This window comes from Copadichromis virginalis, linkage group LG1 (assembly GCF_057382275.1).
Source record: "Copadichromis virginalis isolate Kocher_CV1m ecotype Utaka linkage group LG1, C_Virginalis_male_GT1.1, whole genome shotgun sequence".
NCBI classification, from domain to species: Eukaryota; Metazoa; Chordata; class Actinopteri; order Cichliformes; family Cichlidae; genus Copadichromis; species Copadichromis virginalis.
The window spans coordinates 31454992-31480311 of record NC_140618.1 but is presented as its reverse complement, the minus strand read 5'-3'; the positions used below and the strand labels follow the sequence as shown (position 1 = coordinate 31480311).

At 40.0% G+C, this 25320-nt stretch overlaps 1 protein-coding gene across 8 annotated transcripts in view; it reads left to right on the top strand.

The window, feature by feature from the left end:
- LOC146719048 (RNA-binding protein, mRNA-processing factor 2a) overlaps positions 1-25320 on the top strand; it is a 28572-nt gene that overhangs the window by 1740 nt on the left and 1512 nt on the right. Inside the window, exons 1-8 of one of the 8 annotated variants that reach the window (XM_085459497.1) lie at positions 13113-13586; positions 15808-15885; positions 17235-17273; positions 17487-17549; positions 18506-18656; positions 19462-19610; positions 21359-21431; positions 22439-23512. In XM_085459497.1, the coding sequence (XP_085315623.1) occupies positions 13323-13586; positions 15808-15885; positions 17235-17273; positions 17487-17549; positions 18506-18656; positions 19462-19610; positions 21359-21424 (810 nt within the window). In that variant the 5' untranslated portion in view covers positions 13113-13322 and the 3' untranslated portion in view covers positions 21425-21431; positions 22439-23512. Of the gene's footprint in view, positions 1-13059; positions 13587-15807; positions 15886-17234; positions 17274-17486; positions 17550-18505; positions 18657-19461; positions 19626-21358; positions 21432-22438; positions 23513-25320 lie in introns of those variants that run through there. The other 7 variants (XM_085459477.1, XM_085459522.1, XM_085459513.1 and 4 more) reach the window with 7 other exon arrangements.

Genomic DNA, 25320 nt, shown 5'->3' with positions numbered 1-25320 from the left:
ATAATATTATGTGTATTTGTATATTGGTATGAAGTCAAAAAGTGCATTAGATTTTCTCTGTTTTCAGGAAACCTGAAATGTGGTTTTGAATTTCACTCCTTTTTTTTAGAGTCACAAACTTGCTTGAGCTTCTGCACCTTGCCACGCTCAACGTCACATATTTCACCCATTTGTGCCGGTTACAAACCAGCACATCACAGGTTATAGCCTCAGTGATTTGCTGGAAACTTTCATATCATCTCCACAGTTGACTCATTCATCACACCACAAAAATAGAACACCGCAGCTCTCGGCTTGCACTGGCGGTAGACAGAGGCCCGTTTAACTGTCGTCACAGCGCTCTGAAAGCCTCTTAGAGCCTGTATAAGTAACATTGTGGGGGGAAAAAAGTATATGGGCTGCAAGGGGTTTACATTTGTTCAACCATATTTGGATTTTCCATCTTTGAACAGGTCAGCTTTAAAGTTGTCAGAATTATAACTCAGTTTGTGTTTTGAGGTTGGTTAGTTTGGCTAACTCACAAAACATCTGGATCATATGAAAGTGACTAAAACAGAGGGGAAGGGGTGTTGAGAAAACACAAACGGTTTTAGTTCAGTGGCTAAAGTCTACAGAATGTTTACACAAACCCATACAATCACACACACCACTAGTCTAACAAGTGGAAATGAGTTTATTAAAGAAATTCCCTGTGAGAAATCACTAATAATAATGTTATCGTTCAATAAATGACTGCAAATGTGATGAGATTTACAAGTGAAAATTGAGATTTAACCGTATTTCATTAGGCCCCCTAACACTGCTACACAGCTGTTATGAAGTCTTCTGTTTATGAGTGGGCAGCGGGTCGTTTACATTCCAGAGGCGCTGCCCAAAAACAGAACATTATCATGTCTCACAGCTGAGAAAAAAAAAAAAGAGTTCAAACACAGTCTAAATGTGCGGCACAAGATGGTCTGCTTGTTTTGGGTGCTACAAAAAGTACCCACAAGTGAAGGAAAAGGGTGAAGGGTGGGGGTCTGATTGTTATCTAAAGGTCTTCCCGTGTTGGAAATCCCTGTGATGAGGGAATAGTTATCTGCAGCTACCCCCTACCATCCTCCTACTAGCGTTAAATATTACATGCAGCAAAGATTTTAACAGAAAATCCTCACAATAAAACATCAAGCAAGAGATCCCAGCCAGTTTTTCCGTCATATTTTCTCTGTCATTCACGCTACGCATTCATCTTATTTGGTCTCTGGAGAGACTTTGAATAAGAGCGCATTCACTTTATTTACAGATTGGAGATTGGGTTAAGGAAGCAACAACATAGTTTAGTTAATGTGTCTTTCCGCTGCTTGGAGGTCCATCCCTGAAGCCTGTTTCATGAAACCCTTTTCATTCACTTGTCTGCTTCCAGCATGATTGCTTTATTTACATATTAAGCTTTAGTGGATTATTTATAAAATTAATATGCTTCATTCAGTAACAGGCAGACAAATGATTTTGAGTTTTAGTGGAGATCTGGACCAACACAGAAAAAACAATGTAACCATCTTGGTGAAGAAACTGTTTTGTTTTGTTTTCTTTTTTTTTAATTGCACATTTGCCAAAAAGTAAAATAAATATGAATTTCCACATGGCTCTTCTCTTCCCAGCTGAACTGTGGGGGAGGGGCTCCATATGTTTTACTTCAGTTCCTTTATTTTAACTTTTCCCACCCGTTTTTCAGTCCCTTGAGAAGCTGGCAGCAGACTTTCAGATTCCACCAGCCCCTGTTAGATGGGAATCTGCTGCCCTTTGGTTTAAATAGCATAACCCTCCATGTCCCATACTCCATACACAAACAGGAAGTTAAGGCCTTAATTCTGTGGGAGGATGTTGTGAAAGTGTTTGTTTTTCACTAAGTTCATAGTAACGTTGCATTTCACAACAGCACCACCTCTAAAGTGCAGTAGTCAGGCAGTTTGCCGTGTTCAATTTGCTGACTTTTATTTTGGAGTATGATTCAGAAAAGCAATTTCATTCACATTTTCCCATGATGAGGAAAATCTCAGTGGACTTTTCCCCCCCTTTATCTGCAAGTTTGACTTCATGAGAAAATTACTATTTAAATGGTCCCGGCGGGTTATTTCTTCTGCACTTCCTCTTGCTAGGAATGCTCAAAGTGGGAGTGTTTCAGCATAATAGGAAATACCTTATAAGATTAAGAACATGATCATCTCTGCTCTGTCATTTCTGCAAGACTGAAAAACGAGTGTGAGAAAAACAGAGACCAACAGACTGCCAGAAGAAGAAAAAAAAATTTGTTTTTTATTTCAAAGCTGCAAACAATATGTAACACACGGTCTCGCAGTAGTCCCGTGATCTGGCAAATCTTTCGGAACATTTTTTAGCTCACAGTTTTGTTTTCTGCTTTGTATGAAACAATAAACATAGTCACTGCTGGCACCAACTTTGTTGTCGTTTTGGAAAACATAACAATTCTGAGATCCAAGAGTGGTGGAGGCAATGAACTGGGGTTACAGTGTGTAGCAATGATAGAATATCATATTTGTTGTGCCACGAAGTCCTGATGTAACCGAGACCTTATTTTTCTTAAAAGGTGATTCATGCTGACTCTTCAGTAATTTACAAATTCAAAGGCCCCTGCAGTAAAGCTGTGAACACAGGGATGTTACCACAGTGGTCAGTGCTGTACATCTGGAGAGATGAAGAAAGGTTTGACATCTAAAAATAATAAAGAAAAAGAAACCAGCAATGCAAAAAGTCTTGTGTTTGTCTGCTTTCATTCCTCCACTGCAATGAATTATAATAGATGTTTTTAACAGATACTAAATATAGCTGCAAACAGCAATGATGGGACCAAGCAACTTAGCAGAGCTCCTGGTTGCTATGTTAGCTCAATATGAAAATGCTTAAACCATGGCTGTAGGGCCTTTTGGAAGTCCATACACCAAGTTTGGGCAGCTGGATACTGTAGTGGTAAGACTACACACTTTTGGAGCGAGAGTCACACGTTTGAGGGTCCTGGCTAGACCACCCATGCTAAAACCAAGCCCTGGAATGGCGCGGCTATGTCCGGAGCTCTGACACAAGCTACATTTTGTACCGTGTCTGTGACAAACAAAAATTTGCATTTAATTTGGTGTCAATGCATTAAAATGGTTGCTGAGAAATGACCTCACTTCCTGTTTGGTAGCATCACTGCCCACTTCCTGTTTGAGTGGTTTGCTGGTTGACCATTGTGTTAAGACTGGTTAAAAATTTAAAAAGGACTTTAGAATCATCAATTAACCTAACCCCACAGTGCTACAGTGGCTAGTAACACCCACCGCCATGCTGTACTCGACCTCACACCCTATGGTAGCTGGGCCAGGCCCCCGACTCTGAATTGGATGGATGGACAGACAGGAGGATGGACGGGACTTCTTCCACCTTGATTTCATCCAAGAAGCCAGTAGTACGTCATTTCTTATATATATAGGCATAATCTTCAAAGGCTGTGTGCATAAACGAACCTTCAACTTTGGAAATGCTTAAGGAAACTTCATGAAAATGATAAGGTGACTGTCCACAATCAGTGTAACAAAGACGTGCTGCACCTTGGAGAGACAGTGAAGTCTATCAATTAAACAATAATCAATCACTGTTTTTGTCCTTGTCACATGACCTGTAAATAGTGTCTCTGTATGTTTTTACTAACTTGTGTTTAACACCAACCTGCCAGAGGGTCTGCAGATGGAAATTAGCCCAAGGCTATAATCTGGCATATTTACATTTGTTAAAATGTTCATTAATATGTATTGCCCCTCTTTCTAAAATAAATAAATAAATAAATAAATACTCTTGTAAACAATGTTTTTATTACATGAACAAGAGTCTACTAAACAAAATTAACACGACACTGTGCCCCTTTATCATGTGTTAATGTGAAGAATTAGAGACCCAAACTAACAAAAAACTTCATGCACTGATTTCTGTCATGAAACCTAAAATTCATCCAAAGTGAGATTCTAAGAACTGAAGTTCTCAGAAGCTGAATATGATGTTGTTGAAGCGACAGCAGAAGTGGGCTTCTTCTTTTCTCTCGGGGGATTTGTGGGCTGATCGATAAAACTGATTTTAGTGATGAGTCATCCAGGAGAGTTTTCAGTCAATAATGTCTCCGTTCTTATCAGTAAACTAAAAGTTGTGTGGAGTACAGGTGCTGTTGTAAAACCCAACAGTAAACATGGCATGGTATCCACATAGCTACAAAGCTGTGCCACAGTCTTGAGCCACCCCTATGTCTTTATATATTGATTACAAGGAGCCAGGATTTATTTTCTTCTTTTTAAAGTGGTCCTGACCAAGCATTCCGAAAGGTTTTTTTTTTTTTTGGACATCTGCTTTTGCATTAGTTTTTAGTCGAGTCCGTGTACCTGACCATTTGCAGAGCAGTACATTTTATTTCTTTTTTTAGCTCACTTCACTGACCAATCATCAATCATTCATCAGAAAAAATGGGCCCTAACTCAAGGAATGAAGCAGTGTTGTGTCTACACATAACAGACAACTTAACAAAAAGACAATTTTAAGTTGTATCTTTAGGCACTTTGCAGCCTGTCACAAAAACAGAAAGTTTATTACAATTTTTTTACTGGAATATACAAAAATACCAGACATGACAAAGTTCGACAGACATAAAATAGTGTTTTTGCACCAACAAGGCAACGGCTAAAGAGCTATTACCCCTTGGTATATCTCAAGATGGTGTGAGCAAACTGGATAAATGGAGGACAAATCTTTATCTTCATTGCAAAAATTTAAATTCAGTGGCAGTCTTGCCCCTGTGCAACTGAGGTTTTCACATATTCATAACTTGATTTATTGGCTGAATTACTCGCCTGAATTACTATGTAGCAGACTTTAGATTCAATCTTTCTCCACCTTCTCCTGCTAATGGTGGGATAAGGCCATGCTCAAGTACACTTTGGTACACAATAGGTTGTAACTTATACAATTTAAGGTATTAAACAGAGTTCACTTCTCAAAGTCTCATTTATCAAAAACTGAACCCACCATAGTGGACCAGTGTGACTGATGTTATGCCTTACTTTGCCATCTGAGACATAATGTCTTAAGGGTGTTATGTCACAGCCCGAAAAGGGGACATGTGCTCATCCTCCCGCAGGCCCACCACCCGCAGAAGGCTTGCTACCTGTATGTTGGGGTTCTTCCCGGTGGATGAGAGGGTTTGTTCCCTGCGCCTTAGGGTCGGGGAACGGGTCCTGACTGTCATCTGTGCTTATGCACCGAGCGGCAGTTCAAAGTACCCAGCCTTCTTAGAGTCCCTGGGTGGGGTGCTGGAAGGTGCTCCACCTGGAGACTCTGTTGTCCTGCTGGGAGACTTCAGTGCTCACGTGGGTAACGACAGCGAGACCTGGAGGGGCGTGATTGGGAGGAATGGCCTCCCTCATCTGAACCCGAGTAGTGTTTTGTTATTGGACTTCTGTGCAAATCACAGTTTGGCCATAACAAACACATAAGAGTGTCCATAAGTGACACTCTTATGTGTTTATAAGCTGACAGGTACCGAAAGGCCAAGTGGAATGCGGCTCGGGTAGTGGCTGAAGCAAAAACTCGGGTGTGGGAGGAGTTCAGAGAGGCCATGGAAAAAGACTTTCAGACTGCCTCGAAGAGATTCTGGCAAACCGTCAGGCGTCTCAAGAGGGGAAAGCGGTGCTTTACCTGCACTGTGTATAGTGCTGGTGGAGTGCTGCTGACTTCAACTGAGAAAATTCTCAGGCGGTGGAAGGAATACTTCGAGGACCTCCTTAATCCCACTGACATGTCTTCCGAGGAGGAAGCAGAGTCTGGGGATGAGGGGAATGACCCGCCAATTTCCGGGGGGGAGGTCACTGAGGCAGTTAAACAACTCCTTGGTGGCAGAGCCCCTGGTGTGGATGAGGTCCGCCCCGAGTTCCTGAAGGCTCTGGACGTTGTAGTGCTGTCCTGGTTGACATGCCTCTACAATGTTGCGATCAGGGGCAGTACCCCTGGCAGACCCCAGTACCCCTGGACTGGCAGACTGTGGTGGTGGTCCACATTTTTAAGAAGGGGGACCGGAGGGTGTGTTCCAACTACAGGGGGATCACACTCCTCAGCCTCCCTGGGAAAGTCTATGCCAGGGTGCTGGAAAGGAGAGTTCGTCCGCTAGTTGAACTTCAGATACAGGAGGAACAATGCGGTTTTCGTCCTGGTCGCGGAACACTGGACCAGCTCTTTATCCTCTCAAGGATACTTGAGGGTGTATGGGAGTTTGCCCAACCAGCCTACATGTGTTTTGTGGACTTGGAGAAGGCATTCAACCGTGTCCCTCGGGGTGTCCTGTGGGAGGTGCTACGGGAGTATGGGGTGTCTGGCCCATTGCTACGGGCCATTGGAACCCTATACAACCGTTGCAAGAGCTTGGTTTGCATTGCCGGCAATAAGTCGGACTCGTTCCCGGTGGGTGATGGACTCCGCCAGGGCTGCCCTTTGTCACTGATTCTGTTCATAATTTTTATGGACAGGATTTCTAGGCGCAGCCAAGTGGCGGAGGGCTTTCACATAGGTGGGCTCAGAATCTCATCTTTCCATGGATGATGTGAAATTGGGTGGAACGGGAACAAACTGGAACAGTTCGCAGCAGAGTGTGAAGCAGTGGGAATGAGGATCAGCACCTCCAAATCTGAGGCCATGGTCCTCAGCCGGAAAAGGGTGGAGTTCAAGTATCTCGGGGTCTTGTTCGTGAGTGATGGGAGAAGGGAGCCGGAGATTAACAGACGGATTGGTGCTGCAGCGCAGTGATACGGATGCTGCACCGGTCCATCGTGGTGAGCTGAGCGTAAAAGCGAAGCTCTCAATTTACTGGTCGATCTACGTCTCTACCCTCACTTATGGTCACGAGCTGTGGGTAGTGACGTGACCCGGCCCTGGATAAAGCAGAAGAAGGTGGATGGATGGTGTTATGTCATTTCTCAGAGGAAAAACGCTTATTATCCTATTTTTTCAAAAATTTCATTGATTATTTTAATACTTTACAAACTCTCACTGTAGACTAACCCGCACAATATGTGTCCATTTCAGTAACTTTATCCCTACTTTTAATTCTTTAACATTATCTTTTTTCTCAATTAGAATATTTTTTTCTTTTTAAAGAAGAGATGGTAGACCAAAAGAAAACATATCTATAGGAGATCTGACTGTCGGGTTCTTAAGAAATATGAATTACCAAAAGATCTGGCACAGGAGTTGAGAAATGCATCTGGCCCTTCAGTCGATTTGTATCCCTTGTTTTCCTTTTAATTCAGTTCAATTCAATTCGGATTTATTTATAAAGCATCAAATCACAACCACAAATGAGTTGCTGAGGATCTGCTGAGATTTTCTTTCAGTAAGCGCTGCTGTTTTTGCTGCTGTTAGCTACTGTTAGCTGTTAGCGTTCACCACAGTTAGTGAAACATTCTTTGAAGTGGATGTAACTTTGTTGGACTATAATGCTTAATAAATAAACTCTCATATACTATCTGAGAATGTAATCAAAAACTGTTTATCAGAGGCAAAGTTTGATTTTACAACTTTTAAGCCTAACGTTAGCTGGCATAATATTAGCTTGTAACCAGCTGTTGTTGTTGTCTAACTGGCTCATTGTCAGCTGTCTGGAGAAAGGAGGGTTGTATGTCTAATCTGCGAAAAATAAGTAATTGCAACAATATTGGGAATGAATAAACATGTCTATGAACATTTTTGTGTCTTAGAGTCCTGACTTCAGTTCAGGAGATGAGGCGAGGAAGAGGAGGACATTTTATTAAAATCCCGGTAGCATTATCTTTTTCCTTCTTCCCTAATATCTAGGGTCTAAACGTGCAGGGATAAATTTAAATGTCTCTTCATGGCACATGAATGTCTATGACTTTTCATCTCATTTGACTTATGCATACTATGTATTTGGATGGTCGCTAGCCACATAGATAAAATGCCATTAGTCAGAGCGTAGACGTCCTTCCCAGCCACTGTATTTAAATATGGTATGGGAACAAACTGGCTTCCACAAATCACAAATCTGCTCCTATCAACTTTTAATTGAATAACTATAAGTACTGTACCATTAAGCAACAGAAAGAAAAAAAACCTATTCACAAAGGTAGTGGCAAACTAATGAATAAATGGATCTCTTTACAGCATTATTTTGCGTGAAGACCAAAATTAAGCCAAAAAGAGCATCAGTACTAGTCTGTGTGATCTGGATAAGTGAGTAATACTTATTTTTGGTGACAGCTTCATAGTAGCTCAAAAGGCTACTTTAAAAGTCTGTGCTGGTTGAGATTTCCCTGACTTACAAAATAATATCTTGAAAACTCAAAACATTACTCCTGGTTTTGTTTTGTTTGTTTGTTTGTTTGTTTGTTTGTTTGTTTGTTTGTTTTTTTTTGGGGGGGGGGGGGTATGTGTGTTTGTTTTTTGCTAAAAATCATTCAACAACTAATGTAGCTAGTTCTATCCTTTCAACCATTAATACATATGATAATAATAATAATAATAATAATAATAATAATAATAATAATAATAATAACAATAATAATTCACCTTGTTTGCACATTGTTTGTTATAAATATTGCAACAACAAAGATGTGACATATGAAAGCATTAACTGTTACTTGTGCTAATTAAGGATTTCTTTTTGGTTCCATGAGTTGTTGATAGACTGTCGACCTTTTAACACTTTAACTTGAGACCAGCAGATTTAAATGAACCAAAATCCAGTTGTTAACACTTTCAGCCACAGAGGCCGCTGTTTCCACTACTCAACAAATGTTGCTTACTCTTTAAATGGAAATTAACAAGTAAAACGTTATACCCAACGAATCTACGTAGAAGTGTGGGAATGTCTGATGCATGTATCTGCACAGTCCAGTATATGCGGGTTGATTGATTTCCACCACAAGAAGCTGCTTTGTCACCCCGCTCTTGTCCTCTCTGGCTCTCACAGCAGGTGTGACAATGTCTGACAAGTGTTAGCAAAAAAGGCAGGAGAAAAATGTGGCAACCAAATGGATAAATGGTGCTATCACTGGTGAAGAGCATCCTACACATTTTAGTGGCATAAAGCTCTTTCAATAAAAGCAAATTCAGTTTATATGGGATCTAGAATGAAAGCCTAGCAACATCCACGCCTTTGATTGGTTTTAATGTATTCATGAAGGGAGTTATTTATTGGACAAAGTATTCATGAAACGTCACAAATGTATCCCGCGCCTCCCTCGCTTAGTGAGTGGGAGAAAAAGCTTCAAAGTTTCCTAGGACCTCAAAATGGATGTTTGGCTGTACCACAGAGGACACGGAGAACACAAGCTAAGTGCTTTAGCAGCGGGTGACGCTAACGCACTAGGACAGGCTCAGTGTGGCGTGAAGCAGAAGAGTGCTGTGCGAGGTGACTTATGGGACAATGGGGCCGCTTTTCGCAAATAAAACATGAGGCTTATCCAGAGCCTCTGAACTATACAGGCTCTGCTTCTGTCAGGTGTTTGTGGTTTGAAAGAGAGGGCGGAAAAATCTGATTTAATGGTCCTGAACTGTGTGGATTATCTTGTGGATACAATGAAGGGTAATTTAACAAGACACTTTATTGATGGTAATGCAGGACCCCCATCCGGACAGATTGTGAGGTTAAATAATGTGTTGAAATATCACAGGAGATAGCTTAAATAAGGGTACATTTGTTAACATGTGAAATATAAAATAGATATGATATGATATGATTAAACTGAGAAGATCACTAGACAGGATGTTGCATTTGCAAGATCTAATATTTTGGATTCATATATTGTACTATATGCTTATCAAAAATGACAGTAGCCCAAGGAGTGGAACCAAAGACATAATAAAAAACAAATCATGCTACACAGAAAAGACCACTTTGAAACTACTGATTTAGTTGAAAGGAAACATTTTTTGACAAATACATTCATCAATAAAAGCAGGCGGCACTCATCCAGTCCAGAAGAGCAGACTGATTTTCACATTTTTCTTCAGCTCAGAAAAAACATACTCAAATGTATGAAAGCAATCCACAAAGAATAAAACTAAACATCTCTTTTCAACTGGCTCAGCCCTCAATTATGTAAAGCCTCCATGCACAAAGGTCTATGAGTGCACCTCCAAACAACATCAAGTGTTCTTTTAAAATCAGCCGAAGAGACATATAATAAATAAGACATATTTTGTTTGGTACATCTGCACAAAGTTATCTTTAGCAGTGAAGATGGCTGTGACATGTAGGTATATAAAAGGTTTAGAGCCTCAATGACTTTTTTCTTTTTTTCTTTTTGAATGGTTATCTCATCTGCTTCGGATTTATAAGCAATTTATTTTTATTCCTTTAAAATGGTTTGGCAAACTGATGGAATTGATACATGAATTTGATGTAATGAATGATATTTGTAAAAGGGAACATCAGAAAATGATCACTGAATGTGATGCAGATCAGTTCTATTATCTACGTATGCACGTCTTCTTTTTTTTAAATGTTTTTTTTAATGTTTTTCATTTTTTTAAATGGAAAACGCTGAATAAATTAATGATCATTCAGCAACACAGTTAACATTTCATAGGCAGCGAGTGTTACTAAAGAGACAAACAGAACATAATACATGTCATTTTTTTCACATCTTCCAAACTCAAGCATAATTTAGCTGCTAGCTTCTGGTAGAGAAGAGTCACTTCCCCTTATCTAATGTATACTGGGGGAGTTTCTCCCTAAACCATTTCCATAAACTGTAGAACTACATCCTGTGGCAAGGAGCTTCGTCTCAAAATGAGAAACATATCCTTTAGGAAGGAGATTTGAGTAAAATGTAAACGTCCATTAAATTGTGTAAGTCCAGTACCTGTCCAGTTATAAGAATATTAACTGGGTAGCATTTTATTGTAATTCCATTTTTTACATTTATCCTGGTGTCATTTTACTTCTGATGGTATGTTTTTTTGTTTTGTTGGTTTTAATTGATGTGAAGCAGCTCATGAGTTGTATCTTAAAGGATAAATTTACTTACTAAGAACAGAACCTTAAAACCCGACTTATCTTTATCTCAGTTTATAGAGCAGATTATAATCCTTAATTTCACTGGTCAGAACCATTACGATAATAACAGTCATAGGCTGCTTTATTCAGAGTTTCTCAGTTTTTATAAGCATTAAAGTTTGCCTATTTGTGCACAAATTTATGGAGGGCAGCAACAAATTATTATTTTCTCATATTCAGCTAATATGCAAAATTTGAAATTGTCTTCAATTTTTTTTTTTGAAAAATACAAAAATATTTAAACATTTAAAGTCATGCAAAACAAAGAAAAAGAAGCAAATGTGTATATTTTAGGAGAAGAGAAACAGGAAACGATTCCCAGTGTCTTGATCAGAAAATCACTTTGCTGCTGATGTACAGTGCAGGATAAAGGTTCAGACTGAATCTGCAAGCTATAAAATTAGGCCTCCACTGAAATACAGTCGCACACCGATCACAGTGCGATAAACAGATTGTTTTTCGTTGTTTAAGGGTTTGCACGAATACCTTCTTGCTTGTGTTGAAATGTCTCACCTCTCATTGAGCGACTGGACTCTTCTTTGTCTTCAATATGTGTGTACATGTATTAAGCACTTGGGTTAAGTGTGTGCAGAAACACACTAAAAAAGCAGCTTCACTATTTTTAGTGAGAATACGTCGGTCCACCCCCCTGCTCCTCGCCCCGTGGGCTTGATTGTGTTCCTATACAAAGTCAGGAAACCAGTTGGCCTCTGAGAGCTGACTTGTTGTGAGGAAACACGCTGTAGGCTGGGCTCGCATCCAGTGCTGAGCCTCGATACACAACACAAGCCGTCCCTCCACGCCCTTCTTACATCAACCTGAGCCCAAACAATTAACACTCAGTTATTATTTCTTCGTCGTTACGTGATTCTGTTTAGATTAGTAGAGGTTACAACATTTCTATGATGCACATTTATATCACATTTTAAAAAGGCCCTGTTTTCTCATTTATTTTGCAGTTTATTAACCAAATTCACACAAAATCAGCAAAATTACATATCTCTCTTTTTTTTAGCACATTTTAAAAATATTTTAGGCTATTCAGCATCATGCTTGCATCTTGTGATATATTTTAAGAGGACATTTTAAGTTCTACATTTCTGAGTATTTGTGTACCAGCTATTAAAGGTTAAGGTAAACCATAAATCATCGGTTCAGTTTTGTTATTTTACTCTGATATAGTAGAAATATTCAAAATGATCTAAATTAGAGGAGTTAGATCTCACTGTATGTCCTCATTCTGTCATATTCCTAAAATCAGCAGTCAGTGCTGGAATGAGTATTCAGATGTTTTTTCAATGGGAAAAGCAGAAATACCACATTTACCTTCATCCTTCAGCAAAAGTGTCAGCAAGAGATAAAAAAGGGCATATAAAGATATACTTGACAGTAAATCTGAAATGGCCTCTACCATCGGTACACACTGAATTATATTTATTACAATTTCACTTTATAAAACACTTTACTGTATAATGTTCTGTATTTTACTCTTCACCAAAAAAACGGTGAATAAAAGAGCAAAAGCCAATAATCTCCTAAATTAGTGCGCAGCAAAATTATACATCCAATTATGTAAAGACCAGAATTTCGCTTAATCGTGAAACACACGTTAAGTAAATATATAACTACAAATTCAACATTACAGTAAAAATCGGCGCTTAATATTTGCTGAAGAGATTTTTTTCTTTTCTTTTTGGGAAAGGTCGTAGAAGTTGCAGGCCAAAGAGGAAAAAAGAACAAACATATGAGTTTAGCATATAGCTAATGCCAGCAACACCAACAGTAGTTTCATTTTCGATAAAGTTAACGGGTTTGCGGTCGTTACCATTGGCTGCGAGGGGGTCCCATAGAAACGGTGATGTAGCGGCGCAGGGGCCGGGTCTTCCTGCAACAGCTGAGGCGGATCTGCAGCCTGATTACGGCTCACAGCAGACTCCAACATAATTGATGACCTAATTGAAAACCAGGAGGAGGAGGAGAGACGGGGTGGAGGGGGGAGCTCAGGAGGAGGGAGAGAGAAAGACGCGCTCCAATGAGGAAAAAGTTTACTTGTTCTTCCTCCGCACAGTCCCACAGTTGAGGGCATTGATGTGAGCGCAGAGGCTTTCAGTTTTTTTACGCGCACTTCTTCCCCCATCTCTCACCCTCACACATGGAGCACAAATCCACCTTCTCACCTTTAGTTTAGCGCGTGTCTGTGTTTCCTTTTTCCTTTTCCTCCTCCCTTTTATGAATGATTCTCTCTCGCAGTGTTGCTGTTAAACTATCCTCGGATACTTCGCCGTCCTCGTCCGCACAGACTCACCTCGGCACATCTTCTCTGCTCAAGTTCAAACGCCACCAGGACTTTCACTGCAGCTTCAGACGCACTTGGGGGAAATATCACTCGACGAGGAAAAACTTGATACTCTGTGCAGCAGCAGCAGCCGACGCGACCGTCAACATGAGTCTGAAAGCTGACGCAGAGCCGAATAACAACGTTTCCATCGAGGAGGAGGTGAGTTTAGCCAAAGTTGTATTTCTTCTGCGCGCAGGGCTGTGACCCGGTCACGTTCACGTTTAATGAAAACTTTGTTTCCGGCCGCGCATTCAGACTTCTCCCAAATTATCTTTTACGTTCTTCCAGTCGGTCCCGAAGCGCTTTATGATGAACAAAAATTAAAGGGGCATTGCCGCGCCACCTGAGGAGCCTCACAAAGTTGCGCACACGTTAATATTTTCCAAATTGTTACTTAAACGCGTGCTGCTGTGAGCTTCAACTTTCACTAATCCTACTTTTTACACGTTAATATTACCTCTGTTTGCAGATTGTTAGCAGCAGCGTGCAAAGACTGTTAAAAATGACCCCGTCTGTTTTGGGTTTTTTTCTCTTCATATCCTTTGAGATTCTGTGAATTTGTGAGACATGCAAGCATGTCAAATCTAACAATTTGTCTAAAAAATTAGGCTTGGAAATTAAATTTGTCTTCGAAATATCCTGTAGACGTTTTTTTTCTTTGAAAGCGCAACTAACTTGTTATCATTTCATTTATTTGTATTTATGCCAGTAAAATTCATATTCATAGTGAATAGTGTAGCGTTTTTCTTTTTTGCACCCCCCCCTTACAAAAATCTGCCATTGTCATTTTTGCCACCATAAAACTGGAACCTAAAACAAAATGTTGCAGTGTGGTATTTATTTTCAAAGCCCTCTTTAATTTGTTTTAATTTAAATTATTTTCAGCAGCCACTCTTGTGTCTGTGTGGCCAGCTATATTTCCTCTTTAATGACTCCTTATAGCGAGACACTGAGGGGAGCACCAGGCCTTTTGTTCCTCCTTCTTTGTTCCCATTGTCTTACAACAAAGCCTTGAGTAGCCACTTGACTTTTTTTTTTCTTTTTTTTTGTTTGCAGCCCATTTTCCTTTAACATTTTTTTTCTTCATAATTAGGAGCAAAGAATACATTTAAAAAATTTTCCTCCTAATTCTTTTTTTTTTTTTTTTTTTTTTTTTTTTTTGGTCCTGAAAAAGCTTCATTGTCAGTCATTAACAATTCTGCTTGTTTCTGGAAATCGATCTGTGTAAAACTGATTATTGTGAATTTTACAGAAGCCACACAGGGTGCACGGGCTTCCTTGCAGCTCCAGCTCTATATGCTTGTCATCTTGGAGGCACTGTTGGTGAGAAGCTGGAGGATAAATTAAAACATCTCCACTGAGTTGTGTCCAGCTGGGCCAGCTTTCAGTCGCTGTATATGCTGACTTGTAAAGAGCTGAGAATTGCTGCTGTGCGGCACCTGAAAAATGCCGGAGGGCCGACAGGGTTGGGGCCGCGGGTCAGAGGAAGGAAATGGTGTCACGCTGTGCACTGTTGTCCAGTGCTGTTCCTCTGGCAGCCCCATTGTACTGTGGGCCTTCCCACCGGCTGGGAACTAATGGGTCCTCACACCGCCCTGTTCATTTTCCTGCCCACACTGGATTATACACAGCACTAGTTTTCAGTATCTGATCAAGGCAGGTTCAAGGCTTCTTTCTTTTGGAGGGGGCACATGGCCTTTAAGATCCTCTACAGCTTCACGTTCACCATTTTCTGTGTAACATGTTGGAGAAATGTACGGCTGAAACAACGCTGTACTCCCAGTTTTCGCTCATCGATGACTCATTATTCCTGATTCATCATTTTGTAACCCCTTAAATAAAGCGGAGCTCTGTTTGGGTTTCTGGCGGTTCCTGACTTGAGGTTCGAGACCCAGCCAAGGGTTCACTTGTTAATTTTCAGAGGTCACAGCATGATTAAGACTAACATAAAAGAGGAAAACTGCAGTACAAAAATGACTTTCACATTCATCAGTGGATAATTGTAGGTCTTTGTGACATTTAAAAGTAATGGTGTCGGGAAGAATTGAGGCCTCTTGTTGGCCAGATAAACTAGAAGTTGAGGCTATTGGCCTAAAGTAACATCTACTGAAATGTTGTTTTTCTTGTAGTACAACTTTACACTGCAGTATTTCAGCGTTTTAGCCACTGAAGTAATTTAGGAAAGGTCTGTGAAGCTCTTGCTACTGGAACAGCAGACCCATAATTGTTTTAAAGGTCAGTTCAAATTTCCACGGTCTGAGCTTTCTTTTGGTATTTGGTAATTATCAAGGTTTTTTTTTTTTTTTTTAAATCTTTTGAGTGATAAGTGGTCTAAAACACAGAAAATTTGTGATCCCCCTCCTTTCTTTTTTGTCTGCAGGTACGAACACTGTTTGTCAGTGGCCTACCGGTCGATATCAAGCCACGGGAACTTTACCTTCTCTTCAGACCTTTTAAAGTAAGTTCTATCGTTTCTAATGCAGTTTTAGGTACATGTGATGGAATTTGTGTTGCCCATCGTGAAACTGCACTGGTGCATTTGGGTAATATCAGCTGATTGGATGTGGATTTGTCCCTCTACTTAAAAATCAAGGGTAGCTCCTGCGTGCCAGGCTCTGGAAGAGACCTGTGGACACTTTCTATAAAGATTACCTGCATGAAAAAGTGAAGAATCTCTTCAAGTGCCTATGAACAGCCAGACCGTACCGTGCTTCTTTTTTAGTGTAACTAAGCCCACCCAATTCCTTTCTTTCTAGTCCAGATATTTACATATATGGAAATGAGGCCACATTATTGTTCACCCATTGCTGTTTTTTTCCCTGACGGGACTCAAGTTCCATAAACGCCCCTCCCACCCTTGTCCTAACTAACCAAATTGGAAGTGGTATCCCTCGCACATGGATGGTCTTGTGGAATGTGTAAATGAGTAGCTCTCGCGATTGGCCAACCAATCCTCTCCATGACCCAGTTCGCCCACTGTGTAGGGAAATTTTTTTATTTCCTCTAACATTTGTGCATTGTGAAATAGCGATTGTACTTGTAACACTGCTTTGTTTTGGCCCCTTTTACATCTACTGTAGGCAAACACTGCTCATTGTGTACTGATAGGGTTAATCTGATCTCAGTTCTTACATTCAGGACTACATTTAAATAAAGACTTTGTGTCCTTATACTGGAGCTTCTAAAGAGAAGTGCTGTAACTTCACCTATTCTGCCTCTTTTCTTGCTCTGAATTACTGAAACTGAGTCTGGTTTGGACTGGTGCTAAAGATTTATCATAGCCACTAAAAGTTGTTTAATTTTCCATAGCTGTAAATCAGGTTTAGGAAAGATCCCATTTATCAATAGTTTAGTCAGGCAAAATTCCTTCATTTCTTAGTTAAAACAGGAGTAAATTCCTAAACCTTGTGCTGTTTTTGTTTTATTTTGTTATTTTACTTAAATTGGCTTTATTTGGAAGTCATGCCCAAGCTGTTATTAAACTAATGCAAAAGAGAATCTTGCATATCTGATAGCACATGCTTGGCCTATTACAGTCCTCGTTTTCCTTTAATTAGCTTTGAAGACAAATCTGACTCAGTATTCTACATGTAGTCAAACTGCAGAAGGCTTCACCTGTTGGAAATGTGCATGTAATTTGATTGTGACAAATGTAAATGAAACTGTCACAGAGTGTGGGATGGTCTGCTGCGGAGCTCAAAGTGAAGGTGCACAAAAGCAGACTTCTCTTCATATAGTGAGACATTCATGCTTGACTTCCTGCATGTGACTCCAGGGTGGATAATTGGCTATCTTTCTTCCCCGCAGGGTTATGAAGGGTCACTGATTAAGTTAACATCAAAACAGGTGAGATGCCTTCATCATTGCTTTAATGCCATATTAAATAAACTTGCAGGCTGTGTTGGCACTAGTTTTCTTTTTAATTCGACAAGACACAGAAATTCCTACTTCATCAGGATCATTATATTGTGACGGCAAAATAATGAGTGTGATATTTGAAGAAAATGATGGTGCTCGTGTGTGTCAAGTTGTAGCTTTGTTTCCTCCCTTCTCTTCCAGCCTGTCGGGTTTGTAACCTTTGACAGTCGGTCTGGAGCTGAAGCTGCAAAAAATGCACTAAATGTAAGCAACGGCTTGTTTTTACAGTCTTCTGTTTTCCCTCTATTTAATAAAACAAATCGTAAATGGAATTAGATTTGTTCTAACCTTTGCTTTAACCTAAGAGAGTGATTGGGACTTAAGTCTTTTGGACCCTTTCTTAAAAATTTCTCGAAGCCAACCCATTTTGTCTTTTATAATTCAATGGCAGGGCCATTTTTGGAAAGAGGCCAGAATCCCGTAGCCTTACGGTAGTTTACTTTGACCTTGATACACATCCTTCTTAGTCCTGTGTAGCTTTCCTCATTTTGCATATCACTGCTTTTACTGTAATACTTGTTCTATAGCCACATGTGTAGTGTTTATATGGACACATCTTCTGTAGTGTAACTCTTATTTTTGTCACTCAGTAGCCCACATTGGCAGTATCTAACACTTCTCTCTCATAGCCTAGCATTCCTTATGAGCATCACCTCTTAGACACATCAGCAGTCACACACACAAACACACACATACACCAAAATACTACTCACCTGCATGTGGGCACAACGCTTAGGGCACAAGAACACAAGCAGGGTCAAACCACAAACTTAAACACTCAACGTCTCACCACTGGCCCTTTTCTTCATCCCCGTCTCCTCTGAGCTCACGTGACTGATCACCTGCGGTCGCCTGCGCTCTCCGTTTTTTGTCATGAGGAGAAAGAGATGCAAGCGTGTTTGAAATACTTCAGAAGTGTCCTTCAATCTGCCCTTATTTTGACATCTCTTTTTGTGAGTAGTTTTAGTTTAGTGATGTTGAAGCGGGTGTGTTAGCATCCCAGTGAGAGTAGTTGGTTCAAGGGAAGCTTGAAGGATATGTTCTGACTATTTAAGCTCTGCTTAAGGAAAGGGCGCCATGTGAGACTGAGCTACAGCCCCGCGAACTAAGCCCACCTCCCTTACAATACTGTCCCTCCCTCCCTCCGTCTCTCCCCCCAGGGAATCCGTTTTGACCCTGAAAGTCCCCAGACCCTGCGCTTAGAGTTTGCTAAAGCCAACACGAAGATGGCAAAGAGTAAGCTGATGGCCACACCGAACCCCACAAATATCCACCCTGCTCTAGGAGCACACTTCATTGCACGGGACCCATGTAAGTCTTACCGCTGCACCACTCTAGGCTCTCATCCACTCTCACCCTGACAATTCCAGTACATAGCTGTCCTTGTTGCCCTTTTCTTTAAACAAACTTTGGATATTGTGGGATTTTTTTTTTTTTTTTTTTTTTTTTAAGGCAAATACCTGTAGGTTAAACTTCTAACAAATGAAGGACTAACTCACCTCTGCATGCATGCGTCATCTCAAGTCTTTTGACAGCGGCTTTGCTTCTGTCCAGCTGGGAAATTCCACCCTCAGGTTTTAGTCAGCAGTTGTCTCTGCGCTCTTTGCCTGAACACCTCAGTGATTCTTTAGGGTTTGACAATTTATTTATTTTTTTATATTTTTTTTTAGATCCTCTCGGATCATATTTTCCCCACTGATTTTTTTTTTCTTCACAAAGGGCAAGAAGGGGAAGCAACAGGGCTAAAAAAAAAAAACATCAGTTCACAAAACATTATCAAGCATCTTACACAGTAACACTGCATTGTTGCACTTGCAGCATCCAGACTGGATCTTATGCTGATCTTTTATACTAGAGCTCCCATTAGTTTTGCAAATTGACCCAATACTAAAGTTAAGTGAGCTAATTTGCAATCAAATTGTAGTTTGTCTGATTCACATAGAAAATGTTTGTTTTTTGTTTTTTTAAAAGGTAAAACTTTATTACTTAAAGAACAATGACTGTTAAAAATTGGGTCGATTGGGTTTATATATAGATAGAGCTAGCTATAGCAATGATGAAAGCCACTAGAGGTAGGTCAGTCAGCTCTGTTTCCTTCCACCTTGTGCTTCCTCAGATGATCTGACTGGGGCAGCACTGATCCCAGCGTCACCGGATGCGTGGACTCCTTACCCTCTGTATACCACTGAGCTGACTCCAGGCCTCCCTCACGCAGCCTTCACTTACCCAGCGGCCGCTGCTGCAGCCGCAGCTCTCCACGCCCAGGTGAGGGACCAACCGGTGTGTTTCTTTCTTTCCTTTTCTTTTTAAACATCCCCATCTGTGAATTCTGTTAGATTAATGCCCACACTCTGATACAATGCTGATTATCATAACCTAAAATTCATGATTCTTGCACAAGTGTTAATTTCGGTTTGTCCATTTAATCTGTAAAATTAAATGTGATCCAAAAATGTAAGACCTTGAGATTCAGCATCCAGAACTGTGCTGCTGAAAGCAGAGGTTCAGTTTCTAGAAACAAACCTAGTGGTCCTCTGAGGTAATGCAGTTACAGCATCGGCATGCGTTGCTTAAAAGGATGACGGTATCGAGTCTGAGTTGAGGTTGTCGGTGCAACTTTGTAGTCCTGTCAAACGGTGAGCCAAGATCTTTTTTTATAATAAAAAGATGTTTTCAAATTGGAAATTCTGGGATCAGGATCATATTTGATAATCCCCCACAGGGCAATTTTTAAATTGTTAAAGGTTTAGGTTCTCATCTATGGTTATGCATCAGTGGAGATTTGTGCATTTTGAGTGCAACCTTTAAATACAGTACTCGCTTTAAATCTTATGTTTTTGATCACGAGAGATACATTTTTGTGGACGTGACTTATAGCATTCTGTATTTGCTGGGGGGTTAAAGATGCACATACTAATGAGAACCTGTGATTTGGTTTTCAGCATGGAATAACGCTGTAATATTAAACGCATCCATGTGAGGCTAAAGTGTGTGTTTGATGCAAGTTTGTATTTACAGTAGACTGTAGCTGGAGTCTGGTGTTTGGGGGGGGAGGAAGGAAGGAATCTGGTTTTAAATCTCAACTCTATTTCTGATGAATGGAGGATGAGGAATCTGTACAGAAATGGGTAGTGTTTACACTGTAAGCTAATTGCACTCTATTTGCTAGAGCAATAGTGCAGCCAGCTACCAGGGAGTAGCCAGGGCTTTTAGTAACAATAGCAATGGAAAATATTTCTCGTGTTGGGTCATTTAAAGTTCATTGTCAGCTAATGCAGTCGTGCAATAGGAGTGCAGGGGAGTGCTAGACTGTAAAGTAGGCAGCTATTACTTTGGCCATCTTGTCACACACAGAGGGCTCAGGAATGTAAGGCATTTGCTTGGAGAAATTGTCGGACCTTATGGCCTTTTCTGGAGGTGCCAACTTACTGTCTATGTTCCTGCTGGAAGAGAAGCTGAGTGGGTAGAAACATAAAGGAGGGAAAGCTTTTAATTGGATTCTGATGAAAGATCCCCTAAAATGCCGCCGATCCTAATGCTCTTCCACTGCCTGGCTTTTTTTGTTTTATCTACGACACGACCAAAAAATCCTCGACATGTCTCCAAACAAGTGTTGATAACTGCAGAACTATGTTGAGCATTCTGGCCGTGCAGTTGTGGCCTATAACAGTTTGTAGAAACAGGAGGCCTCATTTTCTAAGGTTTAGTCACAGGTAAGGAAAGGTACAGACATACCAGCTCCTACCCTGTGGAAATGTTTAACACACGGAGAAGTTCACCTCTCCACATTTCCATGCCTGTTAATTACTCCAGGACTTGTCCTGAATGAGCAGCTACGTGACCCACATTCCCATGGCTTCAGTGACTAGGGCTTAAAGGGACACTCGGTCCTCCTAAACCTGCCTATAAAAGTATCGTTTCCGAGTATTAATTGTTAATCTGCAGAATTGTAGATTGAAGCACTGAAGCCTGGTTTTGGTCTGGTGTACATGACTGTGTTTGTGTTTCTTTAGATGCGCTGGTACCCTACTCCCTCTGAGACTTCCCAGCCTGGATGGAAGTCCCGGCAGTTTTGTTAGATATTTAGTGAGTAACCTTTGGTCAAACAGTATTTTTAGAATTGTCACCGTCCCACTTATTGCTGCTAGCCTGATGTCATACATACTGAAACCTGCATAATGACACATTAAAATTTATAAGTAAACACAGCGCAATAAAAAACACAAATACATATCCCTGAATATCTGACTAGCTGTTAAAGGACAGGGCTGGCAACATTCTGATTTCTATTGCCAAAATCCAGTAAGACGTTAATGTAGCCAGGACTTCCCGAGCCTTTCTGTAACTCGGCCCCAAATTATTTGTTCTCATTAAAGATGTACATTTTTATAAAAAGGCTTCAAATTTGATCTTTTTATAATGTAAAATGGCTTCCTAAAACACAACTCTTATGCTTTTTGTTTCTTATATATAATTTTGTGTATTTAAATGAATTTCTTTGCCCATTTGAAGCAGTTTTCATCTGTTTTAAGATGCTTTGCAGGGGTTTGAGCTGAGGATTAACATATTTGGTGCATGAATGGGTGTTTCCAGCAGAGGGGTATGATCGTTGTTGCAGAATAGGTGATTATCATCACACTGAACTTTTAGACCAGTGATGTAGTCTTTCTATTATAGGACTCTTGACTGGCTGACACTTTACCATGAACAGATACTGTAAGGTTTGTTTTCCCCTCCTTTTGGGGTCAGTCTGCATTCTGCTGTAAATGTTTACTAATGCATCAAATGTCCATTAGTCCACAGCTGAAATGTCCCCAGCAAATGCACCAGTTGCCTCTGTTTGAGTATACAGGATATACTAGCAGTGTGTTTAGCAGTTTGGGTAACTGGATCATTTTTTTATTTTATTTTAAATGTCCTGTTAAGGTGTTTGACTTAAATTTGAACCAGTTGTTTTGGGGCTGAGCACCACAGATGGAAAAGGGAAGTCTGAGCACTCACACGGTCTTAGATCATTTTGGTTTTTTAAACTGGGAAGCTACCTGGCATTAAAACTGATAGTCTTGTCTGTCTCCTCCCCTTTTTTTCTTCAGGCCTCTGGAAGCCACACCTTTGTCCAGCTGAAGTGAGGTTTGCCAAGCTCTGCATTAATTTAATCAGTTTATTTAATGGACAAATGTGCATTACTATAAGCAAACAGTATTTATATCTCCTTCCGATTGTCTCTGGGGGAGCCTGAGTTAAGACCAGTTTGCTGTCGACAATCTGAGCTTATCCTTGGCAACTATTGTGGTACCATCTTAGCACTTCAAAAAAAAAAAACCTCATGCAAAACCTTTTCAAACTCAATGGCTCATAATTGCTGAGGAAAATTGATGCATTGAAGCAACTGTTGTTAAGCTAGTCCTTCCCTGAGTTACCGCTGCTCCTGGGAGGTTTAGAAGCGTTATAAGTCATTGCATGTTAAAGTCTTTTTGGCATGAATTTAGAACGCAGAGTTCTGTGTATCCTAATTTTCTTAGTGTATGTGTTGCCGCTTTTCCTTGGCCTAGACAGCGAAATGTTTTGTTTATCTGTAGAACCTTGGTCTTACCTCTGTGAAAGCTAGGCTGTTGTGTAAATGGCTTATCTCGCATGGACCTTGTGAATGCATCCCTATGTTCTGACAATCCCAGTCCTTATGATCATATCAATGTTTGTCATTATTTGAGTAAAGGAAAGTACAAATATTTTTGTACTTTTTGCATAATGTATATTTATGCATTTTTGTGCAACTAAATAATGAACCTGTATAAGTTGTATGTTTAGTCGTCTCTTGTGTTTTTGGTGTTTTTGAGCCTATAATCCTGTTGAAGTAGTTTTAAAGAAGAAAAAGTGCAATTTGTTTAAAGGGGAAGTGGGTATCTGTCAAAACATGGAAGTATTCTGAACGTGGCTTGTGCCATTCTGCTAAAATGAGATTGCTGTAAAATGATCTGTCAGAATGTGAAACTGGACTACAAAGGGTTGCTTTTTTGGGGGGGTGGGGGCATTTTGAAATGGGAAGCAGGATTAGACTGATGGAGGAATTTAGTTTGTGGTTTAGAACCTGTTTGTCTTTGTATCTGCTGTGCATAAGATGTAAAAAATGATAATCCCATCTTATGAATAAAAAGTGAATGCATATATCTGGACATCTGTCATTTCTCACAGAGTCAAGTCGGTCGCTAAAGTTAAACGCTCCAACGCTATGCTAACTCAAAGAAACATCAGATGTTGGCATCAATAATTCATACCAACTTTTCATTTGTGATGCACCACTGCATTAATGTCTGTTTGCGTCATATGTGGAGCTGACCTCCACACTCTGCCTTCATTAGCTGCTAAAATGCTCTGCTCAACCTACCGTGATGGATCCTCCAGGGACTCTTAAGCAACTCTTCTCAATATGACCAGCTGCCTAATTGAAGTGGTGCTGGTGGTAACTATTTATATTTGACAATATTGTGCTAATTAAGCGACAGTGCCATGAAAAAGTATTTGGCCTTTGTTTGTTTGGGGGGGGGGGGGCACATTTGTCACACTAAATGTTTCAGACAATCAAAGGAAAATTTAATACCAGGTAAATATGACCCTAATAAATACAAAGTGCAGTTCTAAATGATTTTTAAGTGAAAAAAGCTTTTACAAACATTCCCTGGACATGTCAAATGTGATCGACTCCCATGGTTAAATGAAGATTTTGTTTTATTATTTTCAATGGCCACACCCACGTCAAATTACTGCCAGACCTGAACCAAGTCAAAAATCAAAAATCCCTTAAATTGGAACCTGTCTGATAAAGTGAAGCAGGTTAAAGCAAACCAACACATTATGCTACGATCTAAATGAATGACCAGTAGTCATTGATGCCTGTCAGTCTGTAAAGGGTTACAAAGCAGTTTGTAGGCTTTGGGACTCAATGAGCCACGGTAAGGGCAATTATCAACGGATAAAGAAAACTGGCGAACTGAACTTTTTGAAAGGTTTGAGTTCTGCTCTGGTATAAAATTAGCATATTTTACAAAACATCACAAAAACGTGGTGGTAGTGTGACGGTCTGAGGCTGCTTTGCCGCTTCCTGAAGGAGAATATCTGGCCATCACTTCAATCATTGAAGCTCAAGCACACTTGATTTGCAGCAGGACAACGAGTCAAAACATACGGTCCACATGTGGATGGTTCAAAAGTAAGTTTTTGGTGTGGCGTAGTCAAAGTCTGGAGTTGAACCTAATGAAATGCCGTTTGTGATAGAAAACCCTCCAGTGTGTCTGAATGAATTCTCTAAAGAAAATTGGGCCAAAATTCCCCAAGTGATGTCAAAGACTCATCGCCAGTTATCACAAATGTTTTCCTGCAGTTCTTGCTGACAAGGGTGGAAGAACCATTTGTTGGGTTTTTCATGTAAGCCCAGCTAAGTTTGGAAAACCTTTTCCCCTCAAATGATTTCAAATCTGCATTTCGTATTTACATCAGTAGTTTTAGTCCAATATTAAAATTTGTTTGATAATCTGAAACATGTTAGTGTGGAAAAATATGCAAAAACATTAAATTCCCTGTGTAAATACATGACTGGTAGTCCACATTCATATTTAAGTCTTTTTTTTTTTTTTTTTTTTTTTAGAAATTGATTTATAAATTAAATATTTAGTTTAATTCCTTCATGATATTTAGTTTAATTCCTCTGGTGACTTTAGAACATTATCATTTAAAGCTAAAATAAATTCATACTATCACTATAATGGGTTAAAATGGGTTTGATCTGTTTGGATCATTAAAAATTCTCTAACTTGAATTTTTAAAAGAAAACTTGATCAAGCAAGTCATTTAATCACCTTGGAAAACATGTATATATTATTATCACATTGAGTATTTCTGTGAATTTTCTGAACCTAATTAAATTAAACCAGAGACGGTGACAGTGACTCTAAAACACGTAAAAACCCAAAAGAGCAAC